Genomic DNA, 24,526 nt, shown 5'->3' on the forward strand with positions numbered 1-24,526 from the left:
TATAGCCCTACTACAGCTATTGATGTTTTTCTGTATAATCTAATTTTTACTTGTGTATTCTTTTTGTATTTCTCTGGGTATATGTAGATTTTATCAGATCATTAATGCAAACCCCATCTCCTACAAATTACCTTTATTATATTCTTTCTTTGGTGTATGTATGTTCTATGCAGAATCCAATAAAACTCTTTAAAATAAAAAATAAAAAATACATGTATTAAAGCATAAAATGTCACAGGGTACAATGGTTAAGACGATTAACCAAACCAATGTTATCCAGGTAGGAAAGATCATGTTACATTAAAGTTGTTTAAAGTATACTTAGTGTTTATACAACAGGGTGATAACCAATAAATATCTTTCTGGTCTTAGTAAAGAACAAATGGCAAACAACAAATTGCAATTCATGATCGTCATTAAAATGTAAGTTTAGGGACTAAGACGTTTGCAGGTTGACTGTTGCTTGACTTTTTAGGGACCCTGATGGTTCAGCTTCGCAAAAAGCAGTCTTCTTGTTGTGAGGCTCAACAAAGATGCACAAGTGTCACAAGGACCTTAGTTCAAACATGTTCAGATTGCATTAATAATTGTGCTGAGCATTCTAGGCTTTAATAAGTAACATGTTATACTTCAAAAGTCAAAAACATTTGCAGGTTGACTGCCTAACTCTGAGCAATATTGAGAGTTCTATTTTGCCCTATCATTTAGTTGCAAAACAACAGAGCACGGATTGAACAACGTGCAATTATAATGAGGATGGATGGAGCTGACTCTTATTTTAAGGTTGCATGAGGGCTATTTTGGAGTCATGGAGTTTATTCAGCGGATCCTTGCTTGCTTCTTCTGGATGGATAAGTTGATGTTGATCCAAAATTCTGTGGCCAGAAGTGAACTCTCAAGTCATTTTTCAAACATCATCAAGAACTTCACTAAACCAACATTGAGAGTGATGTTTGAAGGGTTCATACATTTGGTGACTGCATTTCTACAGGGACAAATCCCTAGGTGATTAATCAGTTTCCTTAGATGTTATCTGCGTTCAGTTGGAAGTTCCAGGCAGACGCATGTCAAGTGGATTAATGTTTCTTGCATTTTATCATATAGTCTACAAGTCGAGCTATCTGCCGAGCTAATCCACAGCAGTATACTGCCCAGTGTTGGCAGGACACCAAAGCAGTACTACATGAATTTACTTTTTAAATGCTTAGAATAACAGGAATTCAAATAAGATTATGGACCTAATCAAATGTAAATGTTGTAAGTGAAAACAGTACCAGTATCTAGAGGAAGTTGGATGGCATTACATAGGGTTTTCTTGCATCATGCTATTTTACCAATCTGATGATTAAATCATGGAGGTGTTGTATATATCTGTGTGCCCTTCACTTATGCTCAGACAAGTGGCTTATGCGTTTCCTCATTTATTATATATTTTATGAAAGAAAACTTCAGGCACTACTATTTAATTTGTATTTAAATAAATGCATCTGACCCCTTTAAACAATACAATTGGAAATATAAAGCCTGCCCAGTCTGTACATATATTATAAGAAATATAGAGCTAAAGATATAAGAAACCAAACACCTTTTAGCACTAATAGCAGAGCCTGCAAAAAAGGTAGGAAACCGAAAGTGAGCAAAATAGAAAAGAGATTAATAAGAAGATAAAAAAATGTGAAAATGGATAAGGATAATTGGGCAAAGAAGGAAACCGAACTCTCTACTGGTATATTTTATCTGGGAACCACCGAAAAACAATTGTAAAAAACAAAAAAAAAAAAAAAAACTGAAAAGTGTGGGCACAACTGGTGGGAAAGTTAATCTGGAAGTTTAGCCTCACAGACAAACTTCAGATGCTGAGGACGTGAGTCATTTTGAATGCTGCTGACACTTGAGGACCCTGTGTCGAACATTATAGAAGTGTTGAATAAGTATAAATTACAGATAGTAATATGTAAATTCTAACATTTCTAACATGAATACACAAATATACACAAATATCACTTCAACCTTTCATATACATGGGGTACGTCAGGGGTTTGAACCACACAGTCACTTTCTGTGCCCAATTTTCATGATAACCAAAGACTATTCAAAATATTTTAATTTTCAAATGTTGTATGCACAGTGATCCCACGTGAATATACTGAAAACTCTCCACTATTATTGGACAGCCCTGGTACAGACATAGTAAAATGTAACATTCCCTTTGTATTTATATCAATAATTAGAGTAGGCACACGCTTTAGAAAATGCTGCCATGTCCTTTGGGATTTGACCGCTCCAGCATGACGTTTCTAAAGAAACTCCTTCACTGCAATGTCTAAGCCTACCATCTCACTAAGTGCTTTTATACATAAAAGCTGCTCTTGTCTTCAAGCAACTAAAATGTACTGCAAGAATTTCAGCACAATCATGCCCATATGAGCTTACCCCCCCCCGCACATGGCTTTAAATATATTATAAAAATTGCTGCAATGCACACTGATTGCCAATTTCTTTTAGTGAATAATAGTGCGTGTATAAAATTACAGATGACACCTTTTTAGTATTGTCTCTTACGGGACAAAACATTAAATACACAAATGAAGGATTCCTAGAGATGAATTGGCATAACCTGTAATGGAATTGTGTTCGGGTGGTCCCGAGTGATCACACCACCACTCATTTTTGACGGTCAGGAATGCATTTTTATTGTTACATTGTGTTGCAGAGCATTAGCAGAGAAAGACAGTATAGACAGAAAGAACAAGGTAGAGAAAACAGGAAAACAGTGACAAATAGAGGAATGAAAGGAACTACAAAAACGAGATTAAAAAGAGCAGCTGTCGAATTCCTGAGGAAATAGGCAACAGATGAAATCAAAACCAGGCAACCTAGGTATAAGGCAACCCGGGCATTTGTTGCGCAGGTTGTATTCTCGTCGTAAAAATATTTTGGCGCAATGCATATTTTTTGACAAATTAGGCAATGGTTCGGATCAGTTCAACAGCCCAGCACAATCCAACCAATTAATCGCCATGGAATGAAAATAACAGGCTCTCAAGTAACAACAATACATTTGGGCCCGTATTTATACTTTTTTTAGCGCCGCATTTGCGCCGCTTTTTGACGCAAAACGGCGCAAACCTACAAAATACAGGGGCATATTTATACTCTGTTTGCGCCGGAATTGCGTCATTTTTTTTGGCGCAATTTCGACGCAAAACTAACTCCATATTTATACTTTGGCGTTAGACGCATCTAGCGCCAAAGTCCATGGAGTTAGCGTCATTTTTTTAGCGTGGACACCTACTTTGCGTTAATGAGATGCAAGGTAGGCGTTCCCTTCTAAAAAATCGACTCCGAGGCATGTGCGTCGGATTTATACTCCCGGGCAAAAATCACGCCCGGGAGTGGGCGGGTCCAAAAAAATGACGTACAGCCGTTTTTGCGCCGTTTTTTAGCGCCTGCAAAAGGCAGGCGTTAAGGGACCTGTGGGCTCTGAAGGAGCCCAGAGGTGCCCTCCCATGCCCCCAGGGACCCCCCGTCACCCTTGCCCACCCCAGGAGGACACCGAAGGCTGGAGGGACCCATCCCAGGGACATTAAGGTAAGTTCAGGTAAGTATTTTTTTTTTTTTTTTTTGTGGCATAGGGGGGCCTGATTTGTGCCCCCCTACATGCCACTATGCCCAATGACCATGCCCAGGGGACAGAAGTCCCCTGGGCATGGCCATTGGGCAAGGGGACATGACTCCTGTCTTTGCTAAGACAGGAGTCATTTCTATGGGGGTTGGGAGTGAAAAAAAAATGGCGCAAATCGGGTTGAGGCGCAAAAATTGCCTCAACCTGACTTGCCCCATTTCTTGACGCCCAAGCTCCATTTTCCCCTACGCCGGCGCTGCCTGGTGTATGTCGTTTTTTTTAACGCACACCAGACGGCGCCGCCGGCTAACGCCGGCTAACGCCGGCTAACGTCATTCAATAAATACGGCGCCCGCATGGCGCTTCAGAATGGCGTTAGCCGGCGCTATTTTTTTTTACGGAAAACTGCGTTAGCGCAGTTTTGCGTCAAAAAGTATAAATATGGGCCCCAATGGCATTTTGCAAGTTTGCGCCGTTTTTGCGTCAAAAAACGACGCAAATGCGGCGCAAAAAAAGTATAAATACGGGCCGTTCCGTCTGCATGTCCAATAAAGCAACTTCCAAAAGTTTCTACCTGGCCACTTAGTAACATTATCTCGTATTTGATACATACCTTAACAGAATGACAGACACTGCTTATTAGAACCAAGAATACTGGAGTCTCAATAGAAATATGCATCTTGAACAAACTCCTCAATAAACTCATGTCAAGACTTCCTTATAAATAAATGTTGTCAGCGCCAGTGGATAAACACGGATATTTAACACAATTTTAACGCTTTCCAAATGTAAAAACGTCATACGTTAGCTGATAATTAGAAAAGTTTTTCCAACATAATTAATATAATAATGAAATTAACCAACCTGTATGAGGCTCAATGGAAAAATAGGGCTGCCCTTCTAAAATGCTGTACACCAGTTTTGCGCTGTTTCCATATACAGGATCATCGGCGTCTGTGGCTGTTACTTTGGTGACAAAAGTACCTAAATGAAAACATTTTGGTTTCATTATCTGCTCTGCCATCAAACATTCCACACTCTTAAGGACATCTACAATACACACTTTTGCTACGTAAGCTAAAATTTCGACAAAAAATTATATAATCAATTTTATAATTTAGAGCACATCAAGTGTTTCAATTAAATGAAAAGATTTAGGTTATGCTCCGTGTATAGGCAATAATTAAGCATTGTTCACATTTTACACGATAAAGGTCTTCTAGTGGCTAATTTGCAAATGTCAAAGATAACCCGATTCAGTTAACAGTGTCCACTTTTATTATTAAAATGATTTCAACACATATTTTCTTCATTTAAGTTTGCAGTCGGATATTTACAAATGTCTCCAACAAACATGCAGCCAGTGCCTCGATATGTAGAAGTAAAAGCATATTATTCAGCTGTGAAGGTGACCACATTGTGACAGGGTCTTCCATTCTATGTGTCCTTATGTATTCTTGTTTAAAAGTTAATGAGGCTGATATCATCTTGATGGCCTTGCAGGCAGAACATTTGTCTCAAATATGTACAATATATTTCTTAGTCTTAGTCCAATGAATATTATTATTATTATTATTCCTATTTTTCTTATTATTATTATTAGTAGTATTAGTAGTAGTATCATTTGAAGCATCATTATCTAAAAAATCTAGCGTTCTTTCTTACGCTTTGAAAATCCATAGAAGGAAATGCCTGGTTTGCATGTTCACCCTCACATTTTTGGAATGATGCTGCTGGTTATTGGCTCTGAGTGTGCACTGAGCCTGCTAACCAGACCTTAGAGCTCTGACTCTGTAAATTTGCATGTTGAATTGGATACAGCCAATTTACAAGGACTGACTTTCTTATAATTCTCTAGTATTTGATACCCAGAGTACTCAGGGCATGTAAGACAGGATGTCCACTCAGGGCTGCAGCACTGTTTGTGCCACCCTGTGTGTGACAAAGTACAAAATGGCTTCCAGCCTACCACGGCAGACTGGAAGGACAGTGTTTAAACTGCCACTTCGACTTTGCCATTCAAACCAATGGCAATCCTTCCTTTTTCATTAACAATATATGTAAATCTTCCCTAAGGAATGCCTATAGAGTCCAATGGAAGGTAGCTGTGTATTGGTAAGCAGAGCATATATTTTTTATATGTCTTAACAGCAACACTTCCAAATTGTCATTTTGCTGTGGATAAGCTAGTAGCCTCATTGGCTAACACAGTGTTACCAGTTGGCACCCCACATCAGCTAACTCCTGAATAGGACTACCTAACTAGGTCATGTAAGGTATCACATTAATTGTGGCATTAAACCTGGCCTAATGCCCAGGTCTAATTTAATACCACAATTAAAGTTTATCAGTTTTTAGAAAGATGCCACTCTGTACTCCAGTTCACCCAGAGGCCTCACAAAGGCCCTGCACACAAACAGATTTTTGGCCACCTAGGGAGACATGTGAATGACTCCCATGGTCTGGAAAAAAGGTAGTTGCTGCAGAGTAAGGTCCTACCTCCTCTCCCATGATGACCACTCAGGGTGTTAGCCCAAAAGGTGAACTTCAAAGGGGAAGCGTCATTTGTGAGGGAGGTAGCAATAACACCCATGAGCAGGATGCCTTTTGTTCCTGCAAAGTGGAGACAGGGCTACAGAAGGAGAACTTGCCCCAAAACGTTTTGTCTGTGGGCATGTGGCCCTCTAGTAACCACACATCTTAAGTGGGTTACCAAGCTCCTGATGACCAATGAATGGTTGTGCCATTTTGAAAGGGGCAAGAATGTTGCACTCTAGCATAGACCGGTACCACACATCACAGGAGCCTTGTAATTAGATAAGAGGGGGCCCATTAGATTATTGGCCAGTCATCGCATGGTCCCCTCAGGTCTCTTTCCAAGGATAAAATTGACATCCCTAGCATCCTGCACTTCAAGTCACATTAGATTTGATGAGAAGACCAAAGAGGGACTGCCAAACTGACCTTGGAAGTGCACAAAATGAGGCTGCATGATCAGAAGGGCTGCACCTGCTGCACTTTTGGCTCCTGAAGATGGGAATGTGCCTGCTGCCCCTGGCTTGGAGCAAAGTTAATTCCCAGCCATAGATCAAAGCAGAGACTCAAAAGATTTGTTGGCTGATCTCCCTGAACCAGCATCAGGGACACAAACAGTAAAGAAGCCCAAACCGACAGGGTGGTAGCCACCGCAGAAGTTTGGCCACTACCAGTCGCCAGGCACCCAAAAGGACAAATACAAGATAGCCAAAAGTTGCACCTGAGTCTGCTGACTGGGAAGTGCTATACAAGTCCAGATTCATTGCACCCAAGGGACACTTTCCCCTACCTAAGGAGTTTGCCCCAACCACGGTGCAAAGTGAACAGTATCCCAGCATCATCTGGCCTGCTACTGCAATGTAGAGGACTTCGAGGGACCTAATCTCTGTGACTAATGTCACCCCACTCCACCCATGGACCAAGGAGCAATGACAAAGACACCCCTGTTGACCACACCACGACTGGAGCACCCTTGGAGCATCGTTTGCCTATATCCTCAGTATCAGGACCACTCATTGATGTCTAAGGGCAGTCGTCCTGCAAAATTTGGAAGTCACCCTAAAAATTCTCTGATGACCAGGTAACCATCCAAAGTGTCCTCTGGCCCCCTAGACTTCTGTCAAGTCAGAATTAGTCTCCTAACCTAGGCCTGTGTAGTCAAACTAACTTTTCTAAACTTTTCAAAAGTTTACAAACTTTTTATTGACCAATGCTTGTTTGTGGTTGCATTTAAAATTGATAATATATTCTAAAATCGGTACTTCCGGAACCCTCAGGTCGATTTTTCTCATTAAGGTCTCTAAAATGTCATAAAAATATAATCTATTTTTATACATTGGTGTCCTATTTCTTTTGTGTTGTGTGATTTTCTTATTTCATTACCTGGTGCTGTAAAATGTTTTACAATAAGGGGCATATTTATAATGCTCTAGCACCATCTTGTGCCATATTAACGTCATTATTTTTTATGTTAATGTGGCCCAACGAGGCCGAAATCCCAGCGCCATATTTACAGGGTGGTACAACGCATGCATTGCACCACTTTGTAACCCTTTGCACTACATTATGCCTGCGACAGGCATAATGTATGCGGAGGGGATGTTCTCCCGTTAGGGGAGCTGGAAAATGCACCATTTTTACGGCACTTTAATACCTGCTCCAAAGCACACATTAAAAGGGGGCTTCCATTCTTTAGAATGGGGCCAATACTTTGGCGAGTACATCAATAGTGTCATGGGAAACAACGCTATTGTCCCCTGCCCTGCACTATGGTACGCCGTGTTTTCAATACAGCGCACACATGCTGGTGGTAGGGGTGGGGCTAAGGAGCACAGGGAATGTGGCGCTGTACTTAGTGCAGCGCCACTTTCAATAAATCTGCCCCTAAGTTCCTTTGCCAAGACTTACTGCCTGCAGCCACAGCTACCTAGGGTTGAGCTTATCGTTCAGTAAACAAACTTGACTGGACCTAAGATGGTATTTGAGAGTTTACTGCACAAGAAGGCGCCAGAGCTATATCATATAGTACACCCAAATCCTCACACTTGTACAAACCAAAGAAGGGAGATAAGAAAATCTGAAGTGAGTGGAGAGTTTTTGTTGCAAACTGATTTAGTCATGGAATATAATCCTTAAACTCTAATTTTGTCTCTTTACATAAAACCTCCTAAACTTTCAAATTCCATGTTATGCCAATTCTCTGCAAGTGAGAATATAGACATCCTTTACATTAAATTTTGTACTAAGTTTTAGTAGCACATTTTGAATTGCTGGATTTTTGACACACTTTTTATTGAAGAGGATTATTGTCAGCTCTGTTCTGAAATGGATGATAGTGGAAGGAAAATGTTATTTTGGCAGAATTGTATAATATTTCTTCGGTTTATATAATGGTAATGTATTCTGGATTTTTCCTTTTGAAGCTTCAGATTTCCAGCTTTGCGAGGGCTCATGTTTTGTATTTGACACATGACAAGGTGATTATTTTGGTCGGGTATGCTTTACTGTACCATTTATTTCACTTAGTAGTAGTTTTCTCAGCTCCCCAAGACAGAGTGATATTTCTCGCACTTCATCACACCTTTGTTTATTTCTATAACAGCACTTCTCCCTCTTTCTCTTCTTATCTCTACCTCTGACTCTTTCTCTCATTGTTAGAGCCATTTTAGGGATTTTTGGGACCCAGCCACAGCATATTTCAATTTCCTTTGTGTGAAACATTAAGTATAGTTCAATATTGTTTAACTTCAAACAGACATGAATTAGCAGAAAATGTGGTCTTGTTTTATTTATTAAATTAAGTTTGATTGTTATAACCTGATGTGGGATCCTTTTTGTGTGGTGTTTTTTTTTTTACTGTTTTACTGTTTGACGTGCTGCACAAATACATTATATATGGTTTCAACTTAAGCTACCACTGATTATGTACATGTTAATTGGGGGGTTGCTTGTACTTTACCCTGACAAGAGTTGTGGTTGTTGCTTCACAAGGGATCATACCCCAGTCAACCAACAGCACAATTTCTCACAATTCTTATTTTAGGGCATAATCTAGAGCTTGGTGGATGGTTTTCTCCATCTCACATGTGACGGATGTCCTGTTCTCCTTATTACAGGTGCATTAGATTTGCCATGCTTGTGACAGAGCAACCGGCCTACCAAACTTAAAATAGGGCCATTAGTCACTTAAATGTGCACAGAACAGGAGTCAGTATTTTTAACAGCTTCAACATTCATGTTTTTGCTCAAAAGGGTTTTTAACACTTGGAAGGATATAGAACTTTGAAAGTTCTAAAGTAAAACCATAATATAATCTCATTATGGAACTTGATACCACAACATTTGCTCTGCCAGCATTTGATCATATAGAATGCAGTTACAAAAAAGTGAAGAGGTAGGTATCTGTCCATGATAGCTGTGGGCTCATGAATAAAATATAAAAAAATTATGAACTCTATTTTTTCATATCATTAGAATGTCATAATTAGGCCTGGGAGGAGTTCACGGAGTCTGACTCTGTGGAATTCCACAGAGTTGAATAAAAACTCAGTGGAATTCTGTGGAGGCGGAGTTCCGTGACCCATGAAGTTCTGAATTCACCAGATCTCGAAAGCGCTAAGCAGGGTCAGGCCTGGTTAGCCATGTCCGACCCTCTTTAGCGCTTCCAAGATCGGACGAGTTCAGGAGGGCCGCAGGTAGTGAAAGCTGCCATTTAAGGTCTCCTGTGCACCTGTCTGTCCTGTGTGCAGTGAATACGCGGCAGGATGGTGCACAAGAGGCCTGAACCGGCAGCTTTGTTTCACTACCTATGGCCCTTGCCTGAATTCAGGCCAGGGCCTTAGGCAGCGAAAGTTTCTAGGCCTGTTGTGCACTGGCCTGCCCCTTGTGCCGTGCACACAGGACAGGCTGGTGCACAAGAGGCTGAAACGACAGCTTTCGCTGCCTACGGCCCTCGCCTGAATTCAGGCCATGGCTGTAGGCATCAAAGCTGCCATTTCAGTCATTGTTTGTGCACCTGTGTGCACAAACAATGACAAAAAAACAAAGAAAGAGATTAGGACTTATTTGGGTCTTCCACAAGGTCCTCCTCTCATCGTCATCATCTCGCCTCTGTCTGGTCTCTGCTCCTTGCCTCCGGTGCATGCTGCATCCCTGTAATGGACTGCACAGCGAAAGTGAAGACTGTCTGTGCTTGCACTGTACAGACCGTAACTGGCCTTGAGCGCACATCGGCTGAGCTCCGCTCCACAGGCTGGGCTAGGGAGGTTTTTGAGTAACGCCACACTACAATCGAAGCGTGGGGTTCCAAAAACGCTGTTAGCTCCACCAGCGTAGCAAAGCTGCTCACGCACCCCTAGTCGTAATGAAGAATGCCGGAGATCATGATTTCAATGATCAATATAAAGGTGAAAACGTGAGGTTCTCACCGTTTTTGTCACACACTCCAGGATGAATTACATGTGTGGAACCATTTACTTAGCCTGGCTCTATTGCTTAATTTTACCATGTGAAAAGCCTTCCATCAGCTGTGACACATATTTATTTCTGGTGAAAGACAGAATGAAACAATGTTCTATAGTTCTAAATCAAGTCTTTAGGGATCTCCTTGCTTACGAGTAAATCTGGCAGCCTTTTAAAAGTATGTGTGTTTCATCATAAAAACACTGCAACAAAAAGGGGTTGCATTTTTTCCAATGTATTCTATAAATAAAACATATTTATTAGCTTGTTCCCACTATAATGTAAACTATTCCCATAGTTCCTTCAGCAACGTCGAACTGTCAGTATGAAACGAAAGTGGGTCATTCTTCTGCAGCACAATATTCAGATACAGAATGAAATATTTTACTAGAAGAACATGGAAAAGGGAAATGGGAAAAACTGTTTCAGAAACAGACTGGATAATTAATGGTCATAATTGGTCTCAAATGTTTAATGAACTGTATCTCTGCAGGGACCTATTAATTTCTACATGAATCACTTTTAGTGACACTGGACCCTAAAACGGTGACTCCATTTTTTAATTCTCCTGGAAACCTATGAGGCTTCTTGGGAATGGTATCAAACACTATTTCTTCACCACCACAACAAAGTAGCATTTTAACGATACGGTATACTGATCTGCCTACCATTTGCCAAAGCGGATGTGTGGACTTTCTACATGTAATATGTGCCACACTTCCGTTATTCAATAGCAATTCTACTGAAATGTAAAATAGTACTGCATTTTATCCTTATCAATAAACATCTTTCAATTCAGGATCTTGACTGTAAGAAGGCCACAGGGACAATGCAAAGATAATTGAAATGTTCATGGGTTTCTGCAATTTCCATATCGTATTATTCCTGAACACATTGTCAAATGTATTGAAGGATTGAAATTGATAATATTGCATGCAGAGCTATAACCACAACTGTGAACTAACAAAGCATTTATGAACATAAAGGTGCAAGTTAGATATGGAGTGAGAGAAACGAAGGAACACAGTTCAAATTAATATTTTAAGTTGTAATGTAACGCTTGACTTTTATCAAATCCTGCACACTGTTATTTGTCAAAAATTTCCATCCACCCCTCTGCTTCTATGTGCTATTAAAAAGTCACTGATCCAGTGTAACGTATCCCTAAAATATGTATGCCTTTTGATAAGCATCCAAAGTCTTAGGCCCAAATGATTAAGCACAGTGCTTAATTTGTGCTTATTGTTTCCGGTGCTGAGCACCGGCACTTATTTTTGAGGGCCGGGGCTTATTCTTCTGCCTCAAGCATGTGTGCGAGCAAAAGAGACATATGGGAAAGACTGAGGAAGAGAAAAACCAAAAAGTGTCAGAATGGGAGAAAGCAGAAAGCTGCCAGAGTGAGCTGTAGGGGCAGGGGGTGGTTTTAAGTGGATTGAAGAAGCCCGCGATGGCTTCGGGATTTCGGCGCATCAGTATTCCGTGCTCACACATTTAAATGTAGCAGCCCCGTGTTTAAGAGGAGGGCTGTGGGCACGGCACGTTTTTATTTACAAATTAAGCACTGATTAAGCATATAATTCCTTGTCAGCCTACTAATCGTTACTGCCAATTTATCATGATGAAAATCGAGCAGGGTGATAGTGACTAGCCGAATTATGTGAATATATGTATAATCAAAGACCCAAAACTCAATTGGGTTTTCTATTTCATAATTTGCAAAGCTCAGGGATGTTTTAGGACCAACAGGGGGGTATTTGGGGTGTGACACCTTCCACGTAAATGCATTTGTGGCCTGAGAGTTGGATCTTGGGACCCAGATTCGAGTCTTCTATGCATTTGTTGGTTTTCCCCTTTTAATCCTTTTTTGACTAGAAGGTTTTAACTTGCTAATTTTAATATCAGGAACTTAAAGGTACAGACTCACCTAATACATATCAATATGAACCTATTTCTTGTGGGAACAGTAAATCACAAACCTTGGTCATCTCATTCCTTCACCCTTTGTCCTCCTGTTTTTTAGTTGTGAAGTTTTCGAATCACCCCTTCCCCCGGAATCCCACTGACTAAACTACTCCCCTGAGGGCTACTCATCTGTCCCTTCAACCTTGTGGCAGCACACAGTACTGTGGCAATATTGTGGTGACCGCACCAATGTTGGACAATTGTCTTATCCTTAATTCTACCTACAGTGTGCCTTGTCCCTTTACTCTCTACAGTGCTGTCCCTGTCAACACAGATTAAATCACAGCAATTACTTCAAGCAAGGTGAAGTGGCATTCACAGGCCATGTCATCAAGATGCCACATTCTTCACCCAGTAATGCCCCGCTGTACCGCGATTTGTCTGGCACTGATTGAAACGTTAGCATCAGAAATGTAAAGTTTCCTATTGTCATGTAAATCAGAGCTATGTTTAAGAATATCTATCATAAGTTTACTAATTCATTAGGTGTCACAAAATTTCAAACAAAAATCTATGAAACCTGCAAACGACTGCGCATATACCTGTTGTTACTCCCAAAGAGTGTTCTCATTATGGCACGCTGTTTATAGCACCCAATAGTATCGATACCCTGGGAATTATTATCGAATGTGATAAATAACACTAAGTACAAGTTTCCCCATGAAAAGAGATAAGGGCATGCACATATTGATGCTTGTGGCACGAAAATCTGGATGGCTTTGTAATCACTAACCATTTTGCTGAAATTAGTCAGGGTAAAGCCTGACTGTCAGGCTATACCAAGTAACTCTTATTTTCAACACACTTGCATACGAGTTTGCATGGGTGTCAGACATTAATAGAGATCTAGCAATCAATATCTTTCTCAACTAATTCCACATTATTAGATGATCAATCAGTACACCTTTAAGGCTATTCCAACTCCTCCAATGGCCACCACACTAATGATCACTTGGGATTTTTCATTTTCTCACGCCTTTAGTAAATTCCCAAAAAAATCCATCAAACTTTGACAAATTTTAAGTGCTGATCACAAAGATAAACACCAACATATCCCGATTGTGTCAATCAGGGTGTATCATTTGCAGGTACACAAAGGCACATTGTATGCACTTTTTTATGATGTTTCACTTAGTTGCATAATGTAGATCTGCATAGTGGATTGTAACTACTACTGTGATCAAAGTTTTGCTATGTTGTGCAAAGTTAGTCAGTTATGATTTTTTCAGTAACATCTTTTAGTTGGCAAAGCATTTAGACCATGGAGTAAAGCTGTTTAAGTGAACTGGACAGGTGAGATAAATGTAGCATAGTAGGTGCAGATGGTGTCGGAAATGTCTTAATTGTTAATGCTGTCCATTCCGGTATCAGTGTTCAAGCTCTATTTATACATGGTGCTAATGTCATTTTGATTACATATGTTTTCCTTTGCAGTACATCAGCATTGGTTTAATGAGCAGGTTTAATGGGACTTTACATAAGTCATATCAGATTGTTTCACTTTATGTCATTTGCCCCATATTCAAAATCAGAAATAATCAAAACAGGGAGTGTGAAAATTATAAGCTCCACAGATGTCAAAAATAACTCCTGTTCAGTGACAGTTTCAGATCAAGCGCTTCCATAATTGAAAATGTTGCTCGTGAATGTAGCTGTTTTATTTATTTTTTAATACAGGCAAAAAATTTTAACACATTAGTGTTTTTTTGTCAAAGGACTTGTGTGCCCAAATGTAGCTGGTCAAAGCAGATTATTATTAAGAACTATCAGTCAGAACACTTGCTCTATAAATAATCATATTTTTTGTATTTCAGATATGAACTATTTTGTATACTTTGCAATTGATTGTGCCAACCCTAAACTGATAAATACTGCAGTTCAAAAATAGCTAATCAGTTTATGCTGCCTGCTGTAACCTTTTCGTGAATTGATGAACTGCCGGATTGAAAGCCTGATTCTGCCTCTCATGGCCTGATTTTCATGGTTCAGATCTAATTGTTTTTAGATTTCAACACAACTGTAGGCAATTAATCCCCTGTGGGGTATTGGACAGTAAACAGTAGCAAAATATACACAACCAACTCTAACTGCCCTCCTACCACACCCTACCCACCCCAGTGCTCACACCAGAAGATTCTGCCTAAGGGAAATAAAGGAACCCTTTCCTGTGTTCTGTTAATCTGCTATCCTATCCCGTACTGTAGTGTCAGGCACCGTTAAGCACAGTAGGCGTAGGTATCAAGGACAAGACAGTTAATTGAATTCAATGGAGAGGAGTGTTATATATGGTTGCCACAGCTCCCAACAGGTTAGTCAATGTAAGCATTAGCCATTCCTTACCTAAGATATGCCATAGTCTATGAAGCCATACCCTGTGGGTTGGAAGCTTTTCCGTGCCCCGGTTTGAGAGGATGGTTCAGAGAGATGCTCCCCTACACTACACTGATATGGCACCCTTTGAGTGATTTAAGCAGAGATGTTAGCACTTTAGGTAGGCCTAAAATAACATGAGCTTGAAAGCGGGCTATTTGCGACGCAAAATACTGGTCAATGGCAGCTAGGATTGTGTCCCAGTAATGTGTTTGTTTTGGGCAGTCCCCTAGAAGTTGAAGCAGGGCGCCAGGGGATTCACAGCCTTTACAGCAATCAGCACTGCAAGCAGAGTTGCCCCTGTGGAGTCATGTAGTGATGAGGTGGCAGTCATCGATTTTGGATAAGAGCCATTTTTCAAAGGGTGTGTGTGGATGATGAGCCCTTTTTTGAATGATTGGATGCATAACCAAGCGACAAACCTGCAAGTATTGCTGTCTCTCTAGTTCCAGTAATCCAAAGTTAGCTTTGAGCAGCTCAAAAGGTATAGGACCCTTTGCATCAAACAAAAGCCTGATGGAGCGGCACCACACTTCCTGCCAGGCCCCGAATCATTATAATGTAGCCCTTGGGTAAACTCCATGTTGCCGCTATAGCCCTCTCTATAAGAAATCTGTGATTTTTGGACTCTTCATGACTCCACTGAATCTAGAAAGTGAAGTTGTGCTGCCTGGTGGTAAACTAAGAGGTTAGGGACCCCCAAATCCTTCTTGTGGACTTGACAGAAAATCCAATTTTGGCCCATATGGGATCTCCTTTCCGCCCAGACAAATCATTTAAGGCCCCCCTGCAGAGATTAGAGCATGTCTAATGGGGCCTTGAGAGGAAGATCCTGGGTCAAAAATAGAGCCCTGCAGTGTATGGTTATCTTCAGCCCTTCTAGTCTTTCAAGCCATGAAACCCGGTAGTGTTTCCAGTGGGCATAGTCCACCTGCACTTGCCTAAGCATGGTTTGGTAGTTGAGGGCTGTGGTCTTTTTCACTGTTGAGGCTAACTGGACACCCAGGTAGGGTACTGAAGAAGTCGCCCACTGGAATGGGTTTTGGGCAGCCAGCTGCGTCCTTACAGAGGATGCCACTGAGAGGTTAAGGGCATGCGACTTCTGGAAGTTGACCTGAAATCCAGCTGTGACTTCTAGAGGTTGACCCAAAAGCCAGCTACTTCCCCAAACCTCTCCACTTATGCCAGGAAGGCCGTCAGGGTCCATAGTGGGTCATCAAGTGCAACTATCATGTCATCAGCATATAAGCTAATGGTATGCTCCTTCTGCCCGAAACACACCCCAGTACTGTGCAGGTTATCGCACACCTTCTGTGTCATAGAGAGCGACTATTACAGGAGAAAGTGGGCATCCCTCCATGACCCTCTACTTATTGGAAAGGAGGCCGAGGCTCAGCTGTTGACCCGCACCTTTGCTTGTGGTGTCCCATAGTTACTAAGAACCTAGGCATAAAACCTCTTCCTGGTGCCAAAATTGTGAAGCTTTGCCTCCAGATAGGGCCATGCACCCAATCAAGTGCGTTTTCATCATCAATGACAAGGACAGTTTAACTTTGTCTACAAGGTGAGGAATCCATTTGGTGTTATCTCCACATTGGTGAGGAGAGATAAAGCCGGCCTGATTGATATCCACTTGGCCTGGCCTGTAGGGTCCTAGCTGCTCTGGTAAGATGCTGGTGAACAGCTTACCATCCACATTGATAAGTGAGATGGGTCGATAGGAACCACATTGCTTCTCATCTTTCCCAGGTTTAGGAAAGACAGTGATAGAAACCTCAAGCATGGAAGGTGGCAGTGTGCCCGTGTCCACTAGGGATTTAAAGAGTGTAGTGAGGATAGGGGCAAGTGTTTGACAGAATATTTTAAAAGAGAGCAGGAAAGCCTTCAGGGTCCGGCAATTTTAGACGTTTCTGCTTTGCAATGGCCGTTACCACTTCCTCTATGTGTATAGGTTGAACTAGGTAGTCGGCCTCCTGGGCATCGGGTGGGATGTGTACCCTTTGATGGCACCTTTGGGGACTGACAGTGGGAAAGTATTTTACTGAGTACAGTGCCTTATAATATTCCCACAGCAATTGGCCCACCTCCAACGATGTTTCCACCAACCTGGTTAAGGAAGGCATCCGCGCTCTCAGCCTGCACCTGGAGCTTGTTAGCCAGTAAATGGCCCACCTTGTCCCCCACTACAAAGAAGAAATAGTGCAGATTGGGTAGAGCATATTAGGTCCTGTCCAGGCCTGGGCTGCCTAGCTGTGCCAGTGCAGAATCCAGCCGTTGCCATTTGTGGGGAGTCCTTATTCATTTATTGGTGAGCTTAAGCTCTTTCACCTACCCTTCCACACCCTCCCATCTCTCTCGGCAGAGATTATTGTCAGACGTGGAGATAGCAATATGTTTACCCCCGATTACCACTTATACCATCTCCCATAGAGTGGCTATGGTGGTGTTAGCTGTATTATCAATGGCTAAAAAGTCTGTGATTGCTTGTGTAATGTGGCACACTGTATCCAGCTGATGAAGTAAGCTTTCATGCATTCGCCATGGTCGGGGAACCTGCCTGGCGGGGCACTTGAAGGGTAAGGGTCACCGCAGCATGGTCAGAAAGGGACTTAAGCTCCATCTTAACTGCCTCCTTATGTGACTGGATGCTGCTGGTAACCAGGAAGCAGTCGACAAGAGTGTGTTTTATGTGCATGTGAATAGAAGGTATAGTCTGTAGTGTCTGGCTGTGTGATCCTCCATTAATCCCACAGACCAATCTCTTACAGCTAGTTCACTCCCTCTGTTGACAGTGTCCCAGTTTGGCCATACCACTGCCCAGTCCAGTCACTATCATTACTATACAAGAGGTTGAGTTCCCCTTCAAACAGCATCGTCCAATCAGGAGAGGCCATCACCTTAGCTACAAGTCATTTGAGAAAGCATTCCTGCTTGTCACTGGAGGCATATAAGGAGACTAATGTAAAGGTTCAATCTGTGTGTATCATGTAGGCTAACAATCGCAACTTAATTTCAGCAAGCGCACACCCTGCTGTACCCTGAAAGGAGTGAAAAACCAGGATGGCCACTCCACCAATCTTGGCGGCATTGGAGGAAAAGTATTGTTGTGGTAAGTGTCAGGATTTCATTCAATGCCAGTCCCCAGGTGTCAAGTGTGTTTCCTGCAAGAGACAGATATCGGCTCTGGCCTGTTCCAGGTATGACAATATAGCCTTACATTGTGATAAATAGGGGCAGCAGTGGTAATACAGCAAATACTGCACATCCCGTAAGTACAGAATGTCTAGGCCAGTATAGATAGTCAGCTCAACAGGTAAAGACACTATGGCCCTCATTCTGACCCTGGCCAAGGGGATTCTGACCCCCCCTACCGCCATCCTGTTCATGGCGGGAAAGCCGCCATGAACAGGATGGCGGTAGGGGGGGTCGCGGGGCCCCCTAACAGGGCCCAACTAGGCTTTTCAGTGTCTGCGATGCAGACACTGAAAAGCGCGACGGGTGCTGCTGCACCCGTCGCACGCCTTCCACTCCACCGGCTCGATTCCGAGCCGGCTTCCTTGTGGAAGGCGCTTTCCCGCTGGGCAGGCGGGCGATCTGAATCAGATCGCCCGCCGACCCAGCGGGAAAGTCAGAATACCCCTCGCGGTCAATTGACCGCGGGGCGGTATTCAGGCGGATTCCGACGGGCGGGCGGCAACCGCCGCCCGCCTAGGTCGGAATGACCACCTATGTTACCTAACTAGTGTCACAATTACTGGGAATAAATCCTACAAACATATGATCATAAAGAATACCCAGAGCAGAACAAGCAAGTCTCAAAACAAGAAGACAATCTAGTCCATCAAGTTATTCAGCACAACAATAGTTTAGGCTTTGTTAGAGTTGAAGTGTTTATTCCACAAAAAAGCAGTCAGTCGACACATATTTCATCTATGACAACTTTTTCAAGGCTATGAACCGGTGTATTGTGACCAAAGTCACTGTGGACAAAGTGGTGACATTGCAAGTATATCATAAATATCTACCCCAAAATACCACATGTTCATTGAGTATTGGTGGACATTTCGACCAGATGACTGAATTTTCTATCCATTCCATGTACAAGTCAGCAAAAGAGGGAGAGAATCTGGAACCCATAGCCACGCCTTAGCTGTGGCAGGACCACGTGCCATGTAAGAAAACATTATTGTTCAGTGCAAGAGAAATCCTCTTGGTTAACATATTTGCATTCTCAAGTAAAGTTGTATCTCTAGATGAAAGAAAGTACCTCACTGCTTTGTAAACCCAACGTTTGTGGGTTGGAAGTGTACAAAGAGACTATGGGCCTGATTCTAACTTTGGAGGACGGTGTTAAACCGTCCCAAAAGTGGCGGATATACCACCTACCGTATTACGAGTTCCATAGGATATAATGGACTCGTAATACGGTAGGTGGTATATCCGCCACTTTTGGGACGGTTTAACACCGTCCTCCAAAGTTAGAATCAGGCCCTATGTCCAATGTAACAAAGCAGCACTCATCTGTTCTGCTAAAATCAATAAGTGGGTTAAGGATATCAGTGGTGTCTTGGAAAAAAAAAAGGTAGATTGCCCACATAGGTTTGTAGACAAAAAGTCAATGTACTCAGGCAGGCATTCCGTAGGTGAATCAATGACTGAAATGATGGGTCTCCCTGGTGGAAAAGGTCCTGGTTTATGGATCTTAGGAAGCATATAAATGCAAGGGGCCTTAGTGTATGGATTGAACATATATTAGAATTCCAAGTCAGAAATCAAACATAAGTCCCTTCAGCCCTTCAGTTTTTTTCCTAATAGTAATGTGATTTATTTAAGGGGGTTACCTACTTGTTTGACATAGGCTGTACCATCAGAAGGATGTCTATCAATTTCACTGATATAGTCACATTTATCCATAATGACAATATTACCACCCTTATATGCTTATTTGATGACAAAGTTGGATGGCATGGAGAGTTGTTGCAGTGCCTTTCTTTCTGTAGGAGTAAGGTTGCCCCGGGAGGGTCTGGTATAAGTCATGGAGGAATCTTCCGATGCATGTATATCTTTAGTTACCAGTTTATAGAAAGACTCTATTGAACTGTTACTCTACGTCGGTGGGAGAAAAGTTGACTTGGGTTTAAGGCCACTGTCAGAGCTCGGTATAGACGAAATGCCTAGGTCAGTAAGAATGTCAGACAGTGTCGTAGTTTGGACTCTTGCTCTGAGCAAGACTGCTTGTCTCAGGATGACAGTACTTTCGTTTGTAGGTGACTAAGGGGGTTATTACAACTTTGGAGGAGGTGTTAATCCGTCCCAAAAGTGACGGTAAAGTGACGGATATACCACCAGCCGTATTACGAGTTCCATAGGATATAATGGACTCGTAATACGGCTGGTGGTATATCCGTCACTTTACCATCACTTTTGGGACGGATTAACACCTCCTCCAAAGTTGTAATAACCCCCAAAGTCTCTTCCTACAACTAGTTGTAACTGTTGTCCAAACCTTACCAGCTTACTAGCAGTACCTCACCAGAAACACAATAGTAAAAGGTGATTTGTAGCAGTCGCTTACGCATGGACTCAAAGTAAGATATCTCAGGGTTGTCGTGGTTAAACGGAAATTACCCTTTTCTCACACATATATTATGTCTCATACAAACAAAGGCAATAAAACAGATGCAGTGAAGTTATAATAGTTTTTATTTAACATAACTGCAATTTGCGATAAGTTGTATGAACGGCAATGATTAGGATAATGAATATACCAAGCAACAGTATTGTGAAGAAGAGAGTCATGGTTATAAAGACCCCCACCATTTTTGCAATATATGAAAGAAATATATATATATATATATATATGTATGAGATGGAATATGCCCTAATACCCTAATGAGAATAGGCCTAACCTCCTTCCTAAAGGAGAGCTGGGTTTGCTAAACCTAATCTGCCAAAGCCATGTCCATGAGAGGAGCCCCCAACCCTCATTACCTTGGAATGAGGTCTCTATCTCAGACTCCGTAGGGACACGAAGACTGGGTCAGCGTCAAGACGACTTCAGCGTCGGTATCAGCGATGGTGGCGATGCCCTCTGGTCGGAATCCCTCTGATTATCTGTCTAAAAGTGTGATGTATTTATACAGATCTACAAGGTCCCCTGACGTAGGTGTATTCCAAAACAATCGATAACAGGCATGCTTGGGACGGCAATTAATATCAACAATCCCTCTAAAATATAGAGAGGGAAAATCCCTGAGTGTGAACACCTACTGTTTGTTTGTCTTTCGCGCTTGATCTTGACGCCTTGGCACAGTGACACTGATAATAAAACTCATAACAAGTGGCTTAACTATAAACAAGGCAGCCATCTTAGAGGAAATAAATAATTAAATGAGCTAAGACAGAGCAAGCTAAGTAGGTTAAAAGTCACTAGGTGACGGGGCACGAGTTTACAAGCCTACGGCTAAGCTAACTCCTGTTATCCCATTAAAACAGACTAGGATTCCCTACAACAGTGTAGGCATGGAGGAATTAGTAGTGTCCAGGGATAATAATGTCTGAAGGTCCTCAATATCCCTTATAGTCTTGTGACATTGGCCCCCATGTGTCTTGGTAGAAATGCTCGGATGTTGCTTTTAGGTTGCAAAGTATTTTTTGAGTCTCAACTTCTCAATGTATTTTAACATGTCCATAGATAGTAAAATTAGGTTTAGCGGTGGGGAAGAAACCAAGTCCCCTAGACAGGAGATTCTCTTGAGCAGGGCTCAGAACATAATTTGACAAATTAACCACATAAATGCCATCTGATTAAATATCTTTATTGTAAGTAGCAGTCACAGAAGGATGTATTAATTCCTGTCAAGAACCCTCAGAGTTGCAATGCTTTGACTCCTGTGAAGGGTGGAAGAAGAGCAAAATATTTGCAATTCAAAAAGGATCCACAGTGGCAGAGGCGTCCTTATTGGAAGGTATTGCGTTGAGTTGTTTTACAGTCATTGCACAGAGAGAGGCATCCAAGATGGCCGCCAGGTTGTTCTGGCACAAGTTGCAGTTCTAGTGTTGCTCTTCCGAAATTGAGTTGTTAATAGGCGCACACTTCAACTGAGTTCTGACTGGAGTTCGGAGGTGCAATGAGAGAGCACTTATCCTGAGGTAAAAGTTTTCAGTGAAGGCACTGTAGTTCAAAGGATATAACGAACAATTCAAGTGAGCCACAGATAATCTTTACCTATGTAAAGGCGACGAAGGTTTCAAGGCAATTTGCAGCGTCCTGAGAGTTCTGATTGGGTTCTATGTTAAACACTTGATAAGAACAATTAAAAAGACGACAGAGAGCATTTTGATAACTGTATTAAGACGTTAAAGACTTTTAAGTGATCAGCAGGGTTTTCAAGAGTTGTTGGCTGGGTTTCAAGAATCGGACATGACATGAACATTTCAAATGCATCGTAGAAGCTGTTGTTAACTGTTTTAATGACGATAAGGTCCAGAGGTATTTAAAGCCTCAAACAAAATATTGTTACCTACGAATAAATATTTAAAAGACAGTCAATAAGAATTCCAGTTTCATAAGTCATATGGCAATACTTAATTATATATATATCAACCACTATTTAAAAAAGGAAACTAAGCAAGAATGAACTAATGATACATGCCTACAGAAACAAAGATACTCAACAAGAAAAAATCAAACTGACTATTATCTCAATCTTATACAGATAGTCCTTCATGTAATCTATTTATTATTAACAATGATATATGCCAGTTGAGAGAGAGAGAGGAAAATTCCTCAAAAAATTCAGGAAAAGAATGTGGAGTATAATAGAAGAAAAAAATATAATTAATTGTTGGCAATGTTATAGGTGTTAGAGAAGACAATGTGTCCCTAGTAATTGTGATTGTAATCTTTCAGGTGCAGCTTCAAGATAAATATAGAAGAGTCTAGCAGACTGAACAAAAGAAGAAGCAGACCTCTGAGGCAGTCTCTCTTTATCCAACTCCCCTATCCCCTTCCAGGGTGCTCAAAATCAGGAACTATTCGTTGTGAGTAGCCTGGGTTGGGAATTGAGGATAAATCTTCTGCTCCTGAGGGAATCGAACCAAGGTACTCTGACAATTCCTCCGAAACCTGGCACCTGATTGTGTAGTCATGGCTTCCTTTTTGGGTGGGCCTGTTTCTCCCCTCCCCCTTCTTGTTTTCCCATGGGGGCTGGTTGTTTGTTGCAATTGGCCCTGGTGATGTTGCAATATTGTTCTACCTCCTTAAAAAAGTGGAAGAAGTGGACTGATTAAGCCCTCCCAAAGTGCACAAACTAGACGTGTGGGCATCCTCCTGTTTACTCCGTAAACTGATTCACTATTCAAAGTCAGACTAGATACTTCCCCAGTATTGGGTTTGGTCATGCCCTGGTTCACCTGTATGTTATCAAATCTATGTGCAAATTTAAAACATCAGCCACTTTTGTTTTTATTAGCATCGCTGTTTAGTTTGCATGATTTCTTATCTTTGAGGTATAATTTGTGCTTGGTTTAAAACCTTTTCTAATATCTTGTAGTTTTTCTGTGTAGCTTCCACCAAATTCAAGCCTCAAATTTCTTTCTCCAATTTGGAGATCTCTAGTAAAATGGACTCCCTCTTTCTTTCAGCATGCCTAATGAGTATGGACATCATGCCATAGAAAGATTGTGTTATTAGCTATCCCATTCTAGTAACAGATCCTCCAAAAGATCATCAAGTGTTGGAAAGATTATTAAAATGGTATTTTGGGGTATATATATATAGATGACATACTCATGATTTGGACAGGCAACGTACTTTGCGAATTCACTACTTTGCCCACAGTGACTTTGGACACAATACACCAGTTCATAGCCTTGAAGAAGTTGTCAGAGAGGAAACATGTGTCGGCCTTTTTTTTTTGTGGAATAAACACTTCAACTCTAACAAAGACTAAACTATTGTTGTGCTGATTAACTTGACAAACTAGATTGTATTATCTTTGTTTTGACATTTGCTTCTCCTGCTCTAGTCTTATGTTTGACTGGTCTGTTAAGTCCCTTTACATTAAAGGTGATGATCTTCAGATCATCATGTGAGAAGTTGAGGGTGGGTTAAAGCAGCTCAATACGTCCATAGGAACCTGAAATCACCTCTCCACACTGGGGTCTTATGTAGTGGAGAGAGTAGTTTGCAAGTAGGAACTTTATGTGTAGAGGCATGATGTAAAGGAAGTGAGTACCCTCCCAACCTAAATACCAACCCGAAACTAAAAAGAGACTAACCAAAAACCAGCAGTCTTCATAACTGTCAGTGTGAGCTAGATAAGTCCCAAGAGTGCACCTATGTGAGGGGTCCCCAAAGGATGCCTCTGGTATTACATGGCAAAGTTGCCCTCCTGCCACCACCACCCAAGAGCCACACAGGACTGCATCACCATGGCAAGGAAGCATTGGGAGACCCGGGTCTAAGAGGGTCTCAGGACAATTCTTGTTTCTCGAGCTAACCCCTAAGACTGTCTATAACCGCTAGTCGTTCCCAAGCTATGGTTATAAGGTCTGGATGCATACTTTTGG

General features: G+C 41.6%; 1 protein-coding gene across 3 annotated transcripts in view; it reads right to left on the minus strand.

Moving 5' to 3' along the window:
- CDH8 (cadherin 8) overlaps positions 1 to 24,526 on the minus strand; it is a 1,003,344-nt gene that overhangs the window by 472,049 nt on the left and 506,769 nt on the right. For all 3 annotated transcript variants that reach the window (XM_069217048.1, XM_069217049.1, XM_069217050.1), the window contains exon 4: positions 4,490 to 4,609. In XM_069217048.1, the coding sequence (XP_069073149.1) occupies positions 4,490 to 4,609 (120 nt within the window). The remainder of the gene's footprint in view (positions 1 to 4,489; positions 4,610 to 24,526) is intronic.

This window comes from Pleurodeles waltl, chromosome 12 (assembly GCF_031143425.1).
Source record: "Pleurodeles waltl isolate 20211129_DDA chromosome 12, aPleWal1.hap1.20221129, whole genome shotgun sequence".
Taxonomy (NCBI): domain Eukaryota; kingdom Metazoa; phylum Chordata; class Amphibia; order Caudata; family Salamandridae; genus Pleurodeles; species Pleurodeles waltl.